Here is a 12506-nt window from a genome sequence, read left to right as displayed (position 1 = left end):
TTTCTGAATGAAACAGCACCGTTATTTCAATTCAGGGGGGTTCCTTTATTTCACAAATTGCATAAAAGGATAGTTTGAAGAAGGTTTCACTGCATGGTTCTAGTATCCTGCAAAAAAGCATTTCGCAGGGCTCGATACACTATGAAAAAAGAGAATACAAAGAAAAAATAACCTTAACGGTGCAAAAACATGCACATGAATAGTGGCTACTTTTCTGCAGCTCCTAAAGCAGTTAGTAGGCCGTCTTAATATGGTAGACTCATGGGGAAGGTCCTCCGGTCCATCCACAGAATCGTCATCAGACTCCTCAGATGAGAACACATCACTTTCCGTTTCCATGCATAACTCTACAGAGCTGTCGTCTGATCAGGAGTCTTCAAAATACTCTTTTTTACATGAGCTTTCATTGCCTCATTTCGAGGAGAGAGCCATGTTCTATGCGGGGGTGTCAGAGGCAGCAATATAATGAAAGGTGAGACACAAATGGCACAACTTGAACAGGTATGGCCATCTAGTGTCAGGAATCACAACTATATGCCGTGTATAGTCGTCATAGGTTCACTGTGTGACGAATGTTTGTTTATGACGACTATAGTCATCATTGGTTACATTGGTACAAAATTTCATGACTGTACTCGTCAACGGGAGGTGAAGGGTTAATGGTAGGTGTTCTTTATAATAGTACTTCAGACGAAGGTAAAAGCTGAAGCCCCAAAAGGGTTGGGATCTTTCAGGAGTTTATTTTGTTGCTTTTAAAGCGACTTTATAAGTCTGAGCTGATGCCTGTAAAAGTAGATCCCTTCTAGGCTTTCAGCAATGATGGCGCTGCCTTGCCGAGGCCCAGTGCCCTTCTGTGATGCAAGGTCCCAAATTGGCATGCATCTGTTCAAAAAAAAAAGAAGAAAAAAAGAAGCATGCTTAGCATAAAACAGGGATATATGAGGAGCCTATCATCACTTGACAGGCAACTGTATACTAGAATTTTTGAAGCTCGAATAGTTTTCAAGCTTTTTGAATGTGGGAACTAATGCTGTCCCCACATCCCAGTCTTCGACACCTGATGCAAATGTTACTGCTTGCCCTGTGGTCAGCATGGGACCTACAAACTCATCCAAAGGTAGCATAGTGAACTCATCAGCATTGGCACGACTTCACAGTAAACGGTGACAATTAACATCATAGGGAACATATGTATCTTCACTAAAACTGGCGTTGTTTGACCTGCTGTCTTGCAATGCAATGGTTTGCAAAGCTTGGCTGGATCCCTTTGTGCCTCTTACCTTTGTGCACTGTAGAGTAAATGAACAGTGAGGGGATATTGTGTGCTGACTTTGGCGGCTGTTGTTGCCATATGCTGCGCACTCGCCGCGGTGGCTTAGTGGCTATGGTGTTGTGCGCATGAGGTAGCGGGATCAAATCAGGGCCACGGCGCCCGCATTTCGGTTGGGGTGAAATGCAAAAGTGCCCGTGTCCCGTGCATTGAGGGCTCATTAAAGATCCCCTGGTGGTTGAAATTAATCCGGAGTCCCCCGCTATGGCATGCCTCATAATCAAATCGTGGTTTTGGCACGTAAAACCCCAGAATTCATTCATTTCATATGCTGTGCAGCTGCTTCGATGCTGATGCGGCCAGTGCAATTGCTTGCCCTTTCCTACAGCTCTTTGAAGCAGCAAGCATTTTTTGTTGAGCGATCATTTTTTGTCACAGCAATAAATGATAGCTTTTTCTAAGATTCCTTTCATTAAGACACTGAAGAACAGTCACACACAGAAGCACATGACAAAGCACATAGTATAGAACAATGCAGGTACCTCAACCAGTGTTTGCTTTTGTGAGTTTTCTTTAGCACTCTGCAAAATCTCATTTAGCAACAACACGTCCAGATTCCTTTCATATCTTGAGGGGCAAAAGCCATAGAAAGTGGAATAGTGCAGAATGTGAATAGTGCAGATGCTGTGCATCTTTCAACATAGTGGGAATGATGAGTGAAGAGACAGATCTTGCAGGTAGTGAAGGCCAACATTTGTTTGTTGATAACTTCACTGATACTGTATATGCCTTTTAAGAATCCTTGTTGGAGATAATTTGGGAGAGAGCCCCTTCAATACCAAAGACATTATACAACTGTGTGAAGATGTTTTATAAGGCTATTTGGGTACTCAGATGGCATGCATTTGACTCTAGCAGATTCCCTCTGAATCCAGCTGTGTATGTTTTCAAGCTTCATGTGTGCATGTGTTGGGGAAAGATCAGGAATGTTCTTGTGAGTTCTTTGTTCCGATGACACTAAAGCGCCTTGATCACAGACCTCTAGCTGTATTAGAATAAAGCCACAAAGGAGATTTATTCTATATGAACAATGTTGTAGCAAAAGTATGGCAGTGCAGAAACATGCATTGGCATTATTTGCAAGCCTACTTGCTTCATGGATGTCATCACAGTGCTGCAGATTCACAGATGATCACACCATGTGAAATGGACTGAACATATTTATTTGCCTTGTGCAACTTAGTGGCAAGCATAAGTAAGTGGTTTCCCATATTTTTGAGAGATCTTAGAGCCGAAATAAAATACCCGTTTTGTGAGTCATGTTTTGTGAAAGCAATTCTTGCAAGCCCAGGAAACATATGCTTAAAACATATCCTGGGAAATACTGGGAACATACTCTGCAAACAAAAAAAAATCTTTATCCACATATTTTTGGGCTCCAAATGTTCTTTCTCTGAAGAATTTTACATATTTGCTTGATTTTTATTGTATGTGGAAAGTGAACTGACTTTGCAGAGTTTTTCTTCCCTAGCAGTATTACTTGCTCTACCTGTTTCTTTCTGTGAATTTTTGTGCATGCTGCTTTTCATCAACTTTGTACAGCTTTAGGAATTCCGTTCATCATTAGAATTGCCTGTTATTTTGAGTGTTAATGTTATCCTATCCTGGCACAAAGCTCCAAAGGTGTCACTTCAATTTAAAAATCTTCAACTGCTAAATGAGCAGCAAAAGGTCGCAAACCACCTAATTTTGTGGTTTAGTCACTCCAGTGAGACATGCAAATCACTTAGGCATTTTGCCGAAGCATTTGGGCCCATATTCAAAACTTATTTTGTGTAAGCTTGCTTCTTCATTGGATAGTGGTAACAGGCGCATCCTTCACTCCTGATAGAAATCGCTGTCACAGTGAGACAATCCGCCTTTTTCACGGCGCTACGGCGCATGCGCCCTGCCCTGGCGGATTAGTCGCGAAACGTTTTGGAAGGGTCGCGCGCGCGGCCGTGCGGCTCCGTCTCGGGGAAACGGCCCCCGAAAAAAAAAAAAATGCACTCGCACGCGCGCTACTGCAAGTGCAAACTCGTGCTGTGTACCTCGTTGAAACTTCACTGGTAGCTCGACGTCGGTGCGGTACTGAAAACGTGCGTAGCGTAAGACTGCAACTCCACTTTTAACAGAAAGCGGCGAGGGCTTCGTCCAGACTGCACAGGGAACCACGTAGTTGCCGCCTTGCATTGATGGCTGTAATAGCAATTTATCGATAAACCCATGCGTTACACTTGGACGACACTTAAAACGAAGACTTCTTGCAGCGTCGGTCCTCGCTTGCTGGTAGTGGCAGCGTGTGCCCGACTTCACGTACTTGTTCAAGGCGCGGTAACACTGGGTCGATACGAGACCGACAAGATGCGCACGCCTACGATTGGCCGACCATTCAGCACTGTGTCGCTGAGACCATTTTATCATACCAGGCCTACAAGACGTAACCGACGAGCGCGAGTTGTCGTACTGCGATGGGCTTTCTCGTCGACGGCACCGATAAAATCAGCGTGCCGACCATCATTCGACCGAACCCCGCGCGATCGGCCATCGAACCGATAACATGATAGCCGCAACGGCTTCATTAGTATATATAAATAATCGTGTTCAAAGTTAGTCAAAACGTGCCTACGAAGTTGAAATGCACAAGATTCGAGCGTCTTAATCTGTGCACATAAGTTTGAGCCAATGTTGATCCTGTTCAGCGGAGGTTAGGCCTGGCGCCGTCGAGTTCGCGCACCCGCTACCGGCGGACCTGTACTGAAAAGTAAGCAAGTTAGGATGAAGGAAACTGCTTTTATAGTACAGTTCTAGCTTTAGCGATTTGAAATAAACTACTCTTCGCGTCGATCGCCGCGTACACAATAAGCTGCAAGCGGGGACACAGAGCTGTGCCCAACGCCTGTGCCAACATCTGTACGTCACCGTTCCCGTAAGCTGCCGGTCGTATTCGCAACGTAGATGGGTGGGTTTTTACGTGTTGGCATGCTGACACATTTCTTAATACCTGAGATGTACTCTTTATCTCTGCGTCAAACCCGAAACAAGAGACGGTACATTCGGTACAGCAGCATAAACAACCGCCTTGCTCAGTTATATACCAACGGTGTCAGCGATGGCATCCGCGTTTTTGCAGGATCGAGAACAACACGGCCTTTAAATGAGCGCTTATGCGAGCACAGTTTGCTCTAATAATGTTTTATGATACGCGCAAACTATCGCGAAGTTAAAGAAAAACGAGAATCAGTAATAAATTAACAGCCCAATATTTGTAACTGGATCACAGCCGCCATTGTTTAAATGGCTCAGCCGCTCATACTGACTCGTCTCACGATGGAACAACGCGGTTCATATGAGCAGATATGTGTTTTATTCTACGTTTCGACATTCTTTCATATCAGCGCCTTTTCATATATGCACCTTTCCCCCATTTTTTGACGCTAACAACGATCTGTGGCTGTAGATGCCGATGTAAACAAGTGCATCGCTTTGCTAAATCCGACGTGGAAGGCTGCGCACTCGAAAACATCTTATTTATGAGAAATGTTTCTAAAGAATGTGTAAAAAAGAATTGCAAAAAAGTGAGGTGCAAGTGCAGGAGCTAGCGCCAACAAACTCCAAAGCAGCCGCTACGGCAGAGGGAACTCAGCGTGCCTTTATCGGCCGCACTGTAAACAAAACAGCACACTCAGGCCTGCTCACCCTACATGTATATAGTTGGTGAGTGCTACATGGCGTCTAGGAACGACATGCTGCCCCCCAGAAGCCATTAATAGTTATTCGCAATCCATGAAACGCACAACCGATGCGCACTTAACACGGGCGCAGGTTCACAAATCAACCGGCGAAAGCCACAGCCCCCTACCAAAACGTTTCCAGCGGCGCGCGGCAGAGGGCAGCACAGGAAAATGAAAAAGGCGGATTGCCGTGGTAGCGGTGGGGTCACAGAATGCACTTACATGTCGCATATTCTACTGTTCATTTCAAAGCACTCTAGCAAATATTTTGAAAGAAAGTTTTGAAGCCATAGTGCAAGAATAAGCTCGTCTAGTAGCGATAACCTCTGACCTCATTATTACCATGAGAGACCGCTTATGCTCACACTAAACCTTAGTTGCTGCATTATGCAACCTTTGTTGCCTTGCCTGACTGCTTGGAAGTGACTAGATATGTAAGGGCCGGGAAAAAATAAGGAAATATTGGGGAAAAAACATTTTATTTTTCGTCTTTTCAGTACAGAGAAGTGGAAAAAAAAAAACATGAAAACCTTGCATACTTGTATGCAAGATTTTCATGTTTTGCGACATGAAAACTTGCATTCTCTGCTGTGCAGCACACGATTCTAGAAGTGACGACGATGGCAAGAAAACGGCAGCACAGTTTTCAAGTGTCTTCACTAGCATATGCTTTCTTTTCGTTTTGAAAACCTAGCGTAGCTTCCAAACATAGGGGAATACAGGACGCCCTCTGGGTTTTGCTCCAAGGCACGTCTGGGAGTCTGTGAAGCACGTAGAACCGTGAACCTGGTGGTGAGGCACTCGCACTAATAAGCCACTGACACCTTTAGCTTCCAGGCTGCTGCAGATATCTTTGTCATCTGACAGTTGTGAATGGAGCTGGTCTTTGTTTGGAAATCTTCATAACAAGCTTCGCAACAGGCTCACAAGTAAATGTGTTTGAGAACTTGTCTATGTACAATCAAATCTGAATGCGAAAGCAACCGTGATCGATTCTAATGCAAGTGTGTCCAGCAAGAGTAACTCGGACACTGAGTGACTGTTTTCTCAGTTATCAGATTAGCAATCTTTCGTAGATGAGAACAAGGTGTTCATTCTATTGCCCTTGCATTGCTTACATAATTATTGCATGTCATCATCATGAGCCTATTTTCATGTCCACTTCAGGATGAAGGCCTCTTCCAGCGATCTCCAATTAACCCTGTCTTGCGCTAGCTGATTCCAGCTTGCACTTGCAAATTTAATAATTTCATCACCCCACCTAATTTTTTGCCATCCTCGACTGCGCTTCCCTTCCCTTGACACCCATTCTGCAACTCGAATGGTCCTCTGGTTATCTGTTCTATGCATTACATGGCCTGCCCAGCTCCATTTTTTTCTCCTAATGTCAACTAGGATATTGGCTATCCACATTTGCTCTCTGATCCACACCACTCTCTTCCTGTCTCTTAATGTTATGCCTAAAATTTTTTGTTCCATTGCTCTTTGTGCGATCCTTAACTTGTTCTTGAGCTTCTTTGTTAACCTCCAAGTTTCTGGCCCATATGTTAGCACCGTTAGAATGCAATGATTATCCTTTTTTTTTTTTTTTTTCAACGACAGTGTTAATCTCCCAGTCAGGATTTGGTAATGCCGGCTGTATGCACTCCAAGCTATTTTCCATTTTTATTCTTCTGTAAATTTCCTTCTCATAATCAAAGATCGAGGAGATACGCTTGAAAAGCTTGCGGCCCTTTATACACAGTGCCTCATGCCTTCAAATGTACCAGAGAGCTGGAAGGATGCCAACATTATAATAATCCATAAGAAGGGAGACATTAAAGAACTGAAGAGTTATAGGCCCATTAGCTTGTTTTCAGTATTGTATAAAATATTCACCTAGATAATTTCCAATAGAATCAGGGCAACACTTGACTTCAATCGATAACCAAGAGAACAGGCTGACTTCAGGAAAGGATATTTTACAATGGATCACGTCCATGTCGTCAATCATGTAATTGAAAAATCTGGAGTACAGTCAGCCTCTCTATGTGGCTTTCATAGATTATGAAAAGGCATTTAATTCAGTAGAGATACCAGCAGTCATGGAGGCATTGAATATTCAAGGAGTACAGGAGGCATATGTGATGAATATCGTGGGACATATCTACAAAACTTCCACAGCTACCTTGATTCTCCACAAGAAAAGTGGAAAAATACCTATCAAGAAAGTGGTCAGGCAAAGGGACACAATCTTTCCAATGCTATTCACTGCATGCTTAGAAGAAGTATTCAAGCTATTAGACTGAGAAGGCTTAGGAGTGAGGATCAATGGCGAATATCTCAACAACCTTCGGTTTGCAGACGACATTGTCCTGGTCATTGCATGTATTTAGGGATAATTTTTTTTAGCTGGAGTAATAAATACAGTAGACTTTCGTTAATTTGACTCCGGTTAATTCGATGATCCGGTTAATTTGATTCTGGCTGAAGGTCCCGGCTGGCGCCCATGCATTTTTATAGGCCCAAGCTTTTGTTATTTCGATCCTAAAATTGGCCTTCACCGGATAATTCGAACTTGACACTAAAGCATACAAACACCGCCTTCGCGGCGTTCGTATGCTTTACCGCATAACATGATGTAGTCCGGTGAAGCTAACTTTTAAAAAAACGTGTGGAGAAGCTGACTTTAGGAAACCGGCCATCATTGTGCAAGTCGTATTAGACGCTTGCCCATTTTTCTTGCTGAAAAATTGGATGCGCGTTAGATTTCTGTTTTGTTTAGGAGCTTTAATGTCATTGCTACATTACTTTTGTATCTTGGACCTTTAGAAAGAGGGCGCGTGTTTGATTCGGGGGCTTGTTAGAATCGGGAAAATACTGCTAAATGAATCAGGCAGTGTGTTAGTGCTTTTTTTTCTGAATTTTTTAAAGTTCCACCCGCCGGATAATTCGATCAATTTCGTAGGTCCCATCAAGGCCGAATTAAGGGAAGTTGACTGTATAAGTTATTTTTACTGGAGTTTCATTTTTTCTAAAGATTTCTAAAATTTCTTGAAAAGAAGACAGGAAAAATGTTTTTTCCTCCTTAAGATTTCGTAAATTCTGCATCTCTAGAAGCAACAAGTCGAATATGCTAATAGAACATTTGTGAATTCATGGCCAAGTTTCTAGAAGGCATTCTGAATGAGGACAACTCTCCAAAGCTTCATTTATGTAATAATGATGTTTATTCTCTCTATCTCACTCTCTGCAACCAGGGCACAAAATATGGCCAGGTTGTGCCCCCTCTTTTTTTTCTGTGTTTTAATTTTGTCCACTTTTCTGTAATGCTGCATGACATTGAGAGTAAATAAATGAAATGATGTACTGACTGCTCTGTGATGCATATTTATTTGTCTCTTTTATTTCACATCCTTGTTCAATATAGTGGATGGTGAGCCCCTGCTGATTTCGCCAGCTCTACAGTCCTTTATGGTGCCTCTAAGGAAGGACACACTTGGCTTCGATCAGGTCAGCACGATTGTTTCATGTGAGCATGCTCACCTGAGGCCCACTGCTGTCTTGTGCTCATGATATCACCTTGTGCTTGTGTGGTCAGCAGGGGTATTACTAAGATATTTGGCAAACCAAGTGTTGTATAATGTTGGTGTCCTTTGAAGCTGTCACTTGGGCATACCTGCCAAGTCTCCCGGATTACCCGGGAGACTCCCGGATTTGGACCGTTTCTTCCGGTTGTACTGTTGACAGGAGAATCTCCCTGGAAATTGCAGTTGTGTCCCGTTTCTATTCGCATCCAGCGCTTTGTCAGGCTACATTGGCAAAAAAAATCCAACCCAATCCAATCCAGTTGGAAGTTCATCACGCAAAAAATTGTTAAGAAGGTAGTAGGGAAACCCTATACATGCGCTATTTCGTTAACTGCAGAGCCACTCCTTACGCTGACGGGGTTGTTGGGTGCCCTAGTGGCCCTAGCCTCATTAAGCTAGCGAGCGAATGCTGCGTTCCGCCACTAGCAACACTAGACTCTCCGGCGTTCTCCTCGGCGTCAGCCGCTCTGGCATTGCGTAGGCCCACAGTCAGTCATGACTTTAAAAGCAAGGAGTGCTAGCGCAAAAAGTGTCTTCAAGTATTTTAATGTAGTGCTCAGCCGAAGTGACGTTGGGTATTTTGTTGATACCACAGAGCAATCCAGAGTGCGAGCGGCAATTTAACATGGGGAAAAATACGAGGACGCAGTGCCGCTCGTCCATGTGTCGCTCGTCTAAGATGCTGGGAAACGTCATCCTCACAAAATGTGAAATAAATAAAATTTCTTACAATCAAACATTATCTGAAGAATTTTTGAAGACCCGCCGTGGTTGCTTAGTGGCTTTGGCATTGCGCTGCTAAGCACGAGTTCGCGGGATCAAATCTCGGCTGCGGCGGCTGCATTTAGTTGGGGGCGAAATGCAAAAACGCCCGTGTGCCGTCCATTGGGTAAAGAATCCCAGGCGGTCGAAATTAATTCAGAGTTCCCCACTATGGCGTGCCTCATAATCAGATGGTGGTTGTGGGATGTTAGACCTGAGAATTTAATGAAATTTTAAAGAATTCTTGAAGACAGAATTAGCAACCACGAAATGCTTGCAAAAGTGAGACCTTGATGGTCATGTGGTCATTTGTATATCTGCAAATAAAATGGTAAGGAAGTTCTCCTGTCAGTACTTGAAAATATAGACGTCTGGGGCGGTATCCATAGTCAGTTCTGCACGCCCTGCATATCACAGGAATTTCCGAGTTGTTCCCACTGCTGCTAGCTACTTGTGTGCCACAGGCAATGCACCCAACATGGAAGCACCCGACATGGAAGCACCATTGCGTGCGACTTCATCTGGCTCGTGGCAGAATTGGCTCCTTCAAGGCGAAGGGCGTGCCAGCTTTTTGCATTTTCATCTGTTTTTGTGGCATACATGGGTGTAACACTCTGTACACACAATCACTGCAATAGGATCTATGCAATGTGCTTGTCTGTTTGCAATTCCCAAACCTGGTGAGGGGCTTTTTAAGGTGGGGTGGTAGGGTAAATGAATGACTTTGGTTTTAGAATTCTTTGCAAAAATGTATACTGCATATGTTAATCTCAAATTTTGTGTGCTGAATGAGGGTGCCCTTTAGCTTAAAGGGGCCCTGATATATATTTGAATATAGTAAGAAAACATTGCTCACCTATCTGTAAAATGGGCTCCTGTGAACATGTCAGCCAAATATTGTTGCATTGCATGCAGCAGGGAAATTACAATCTCGTGTCAAAAACAGTGAAAAATTGCTTGCAGTCACCTTCGGATTGTCGAGGAAATGTCATCATCGCAAGCGGCGAAGCCCATCAACTGGCTTGGCTTATTTCGTGATCGTGAGAACATTCTCAGTAACACTATTATTGCAAATTTTGAAGCAAATAAATGAAAAATAGATATGTCTGCCATCTCAAAAAGACAGAAAAACCATTTCATCTTTGCACTGCTGGTCTACACACAACAGTTGCACGTAGCTGCGTGGCCTCTGAGATAGCAGCAAAGCGCTGCATAGCGTAGATGCTGCGGCTGTCACATTGTGCCACAACGAGCCCTCTCGCTGGCGAGATGCTCAACTTTTGGGCGGAGCCTCGCCCCCTTGCCACTTCCCCCATGTAGCTTCCAGTGGAAGCTACATGGGGAAGCTACCTTTCATCAGTGGACCTTTCATCAGTGGAAGCTACCTTTCATCTATTGGAGATGAAAGGAGAGGGAAAGCCGCTCATCAGTGCGATAGCTATGTCTGACCAAGCTCATACTCGAGAGAGAGAGAGACAGAAGAAAGGGGAAAGGCAGGGAGGTTAACCAAATGGGAAGATCCGGTTTACTGCCCTACGCTGGGGAGAGAGGGGAGGGGGAGGTAAAGTGACAGCAAAGTAGAGATAAAGAAAGTAAGAAGCACAGACACAATCACAATCGGTCACAGGTGGCACAAACAGTAGCACTTGCAGCACTATAAACATCTGTCCAGGCTACAGCCGCTTGTCCAAGTCTGTTGCCCTTAAAAACTGCAACGGTGCAGTAGTGAGGCCATTAGTTAGAAAAGCATTTCAAGACCCCTTTAACACTGAGCAGCTTTAGCGCTGCAGAACTTTTCTGTAATTATCTATCAAAGTTTAGATAGAGTTTCAGATTTCAGTCTACCTTTTCACAGAAACTATGGACATGCATGTAATGCCATTCAGAACTGGACATCCAGTTAACTGAGGAGCCTGTAAATGATAATTGTCTGCTTTCAATTACCTGGTGCCCTCATTGAATGTAATGAAACACGGAAACAGCTTGTTGCCATATGCAAAAAGAGTGCTGTTTTTGTAGGAAGAGATAAGTGTGATACTACAGTACCACAGATTTTAATCGGATGCAGACATGATGAGACTGCTGTTGGGACTCGGCTTAACGTTTGGGCCAGTGATCCTTCAGCCAAAGAAGGGATGAGTACGTCCGGGAGTAAGAGTAATAGAAAAAATGGTTTATTCTGCATATTTACAGTGGCTCCGAATATGGAAGCCCACTCCATGTGGGAGCACTTTGAATGTCTCAGCTCACTACATGTCTGAGCACATATCAGAACACGTCAGGACCCACTACTGCACCCAAGGTGTCTGCTTATAATTATAACAGTCGTCTTCCCTAGTTGAACCGACTAGGGAATCTGATGGCTTTGGTGCGGCCAATCAGAGGGTTCGTATTGTTCACAGAATTCCGCCTCTAATGTTGCATCCTCTCCCTCGCATTTGCCGCAACTGCGTGGCCATCTGGAAAATAGAGATTGTCGCTGTTCCCTCAGTAGTAATTCCACGAAGTTGGCCCTTCGCATCAATCACTGGCATCTCCGCGACGGTCAGCTCGTCATGGTCGGTGTCGGGCACTGTCGCCAGGTAGACGGCCGCTGATGAAGGGGGTGGCATTGAGGGAAACACCCAAAGGATGTGCACTGCCGATTTGGCGTGTTTGTTTGCCTGTCACCATTGGTGTCAGGCACTGTCGTCATCTGGGCTGCCTCGATGGAAACAACCAAAGAATGCACTCTGCCGATTCGGAACGCAACACTGCCCAAATAATGTTGGTTTGCCTAAATTGAGACAACAGATTTGCAAGCTGCCAAAAAGTGGGGAATTCCTATTGAATGAGAGGAACTTATTGAGCAGAACTTATCTGCCCCTTGTGTTCACTCAGTAACTGGTGCCTCTGCACAACAACCACGTCTATCCTGCAGCAGGATCATTTGAAACAGTCTCCACTTGTATCGGTCTTCCTCTTCGGAGACTCTAATAAGTGCTGTTAACCCTTATAGTTGAACAAAAATTAAGTTTGAGGAATTCAAGTAGGGAATGTTCGATCTCGAATACGAATTGAATACCAAAGATTATTTGGTTTGTATTCAAAATTTCGAATATTTGCACACTCCTACTAAATGCTTTTCTTGGG

The 12506-nt window shown here is 44.0% G+C and overlaps 1 protein-coding gene across 1 annotated transcript in view; it reads left to right on the top strand.

The window, feature by feature from the left end:
- The window catches only part of LOC119436751 (glycosyltransferase 25 family member), a 367617-nt gene that overhangs the window by 37663 nt on the left and 317448 nt on the right, over window positions 1-12506 (top strand). Inside the window, exon 7 of the mRNA XM_037703743.2 lies at window positions 8453-8535. Within this exon, the coding sequence (XP_037559671.1) occupies window positions 8453-8535 (83 nt within the window). The remainder of the gene's footprint in view (window positions 1-8452; window positions 8536-12506) is intronic.

Source organism: Dermacentor silvarum, chromosome 1 (assembly GCF_013339745.2).
Source record: "Dermacentor silvarum isolate Dsil-2018 chromosome 1, BIME_Dsil_1.4, whole genome shotgun sequence".
Lineage (NCBI taxonomy): Eukaryota > Metazoa > Arthropoda > Arachnida > Ixodida > Ixodidae > Dermacentor > Dermacentor silvarum.
The sequence above is the reverse complement of the archived record's forward strand: the minus strand, read 5'-3'. Positions and strand labels throughout refer to the sequence as shown.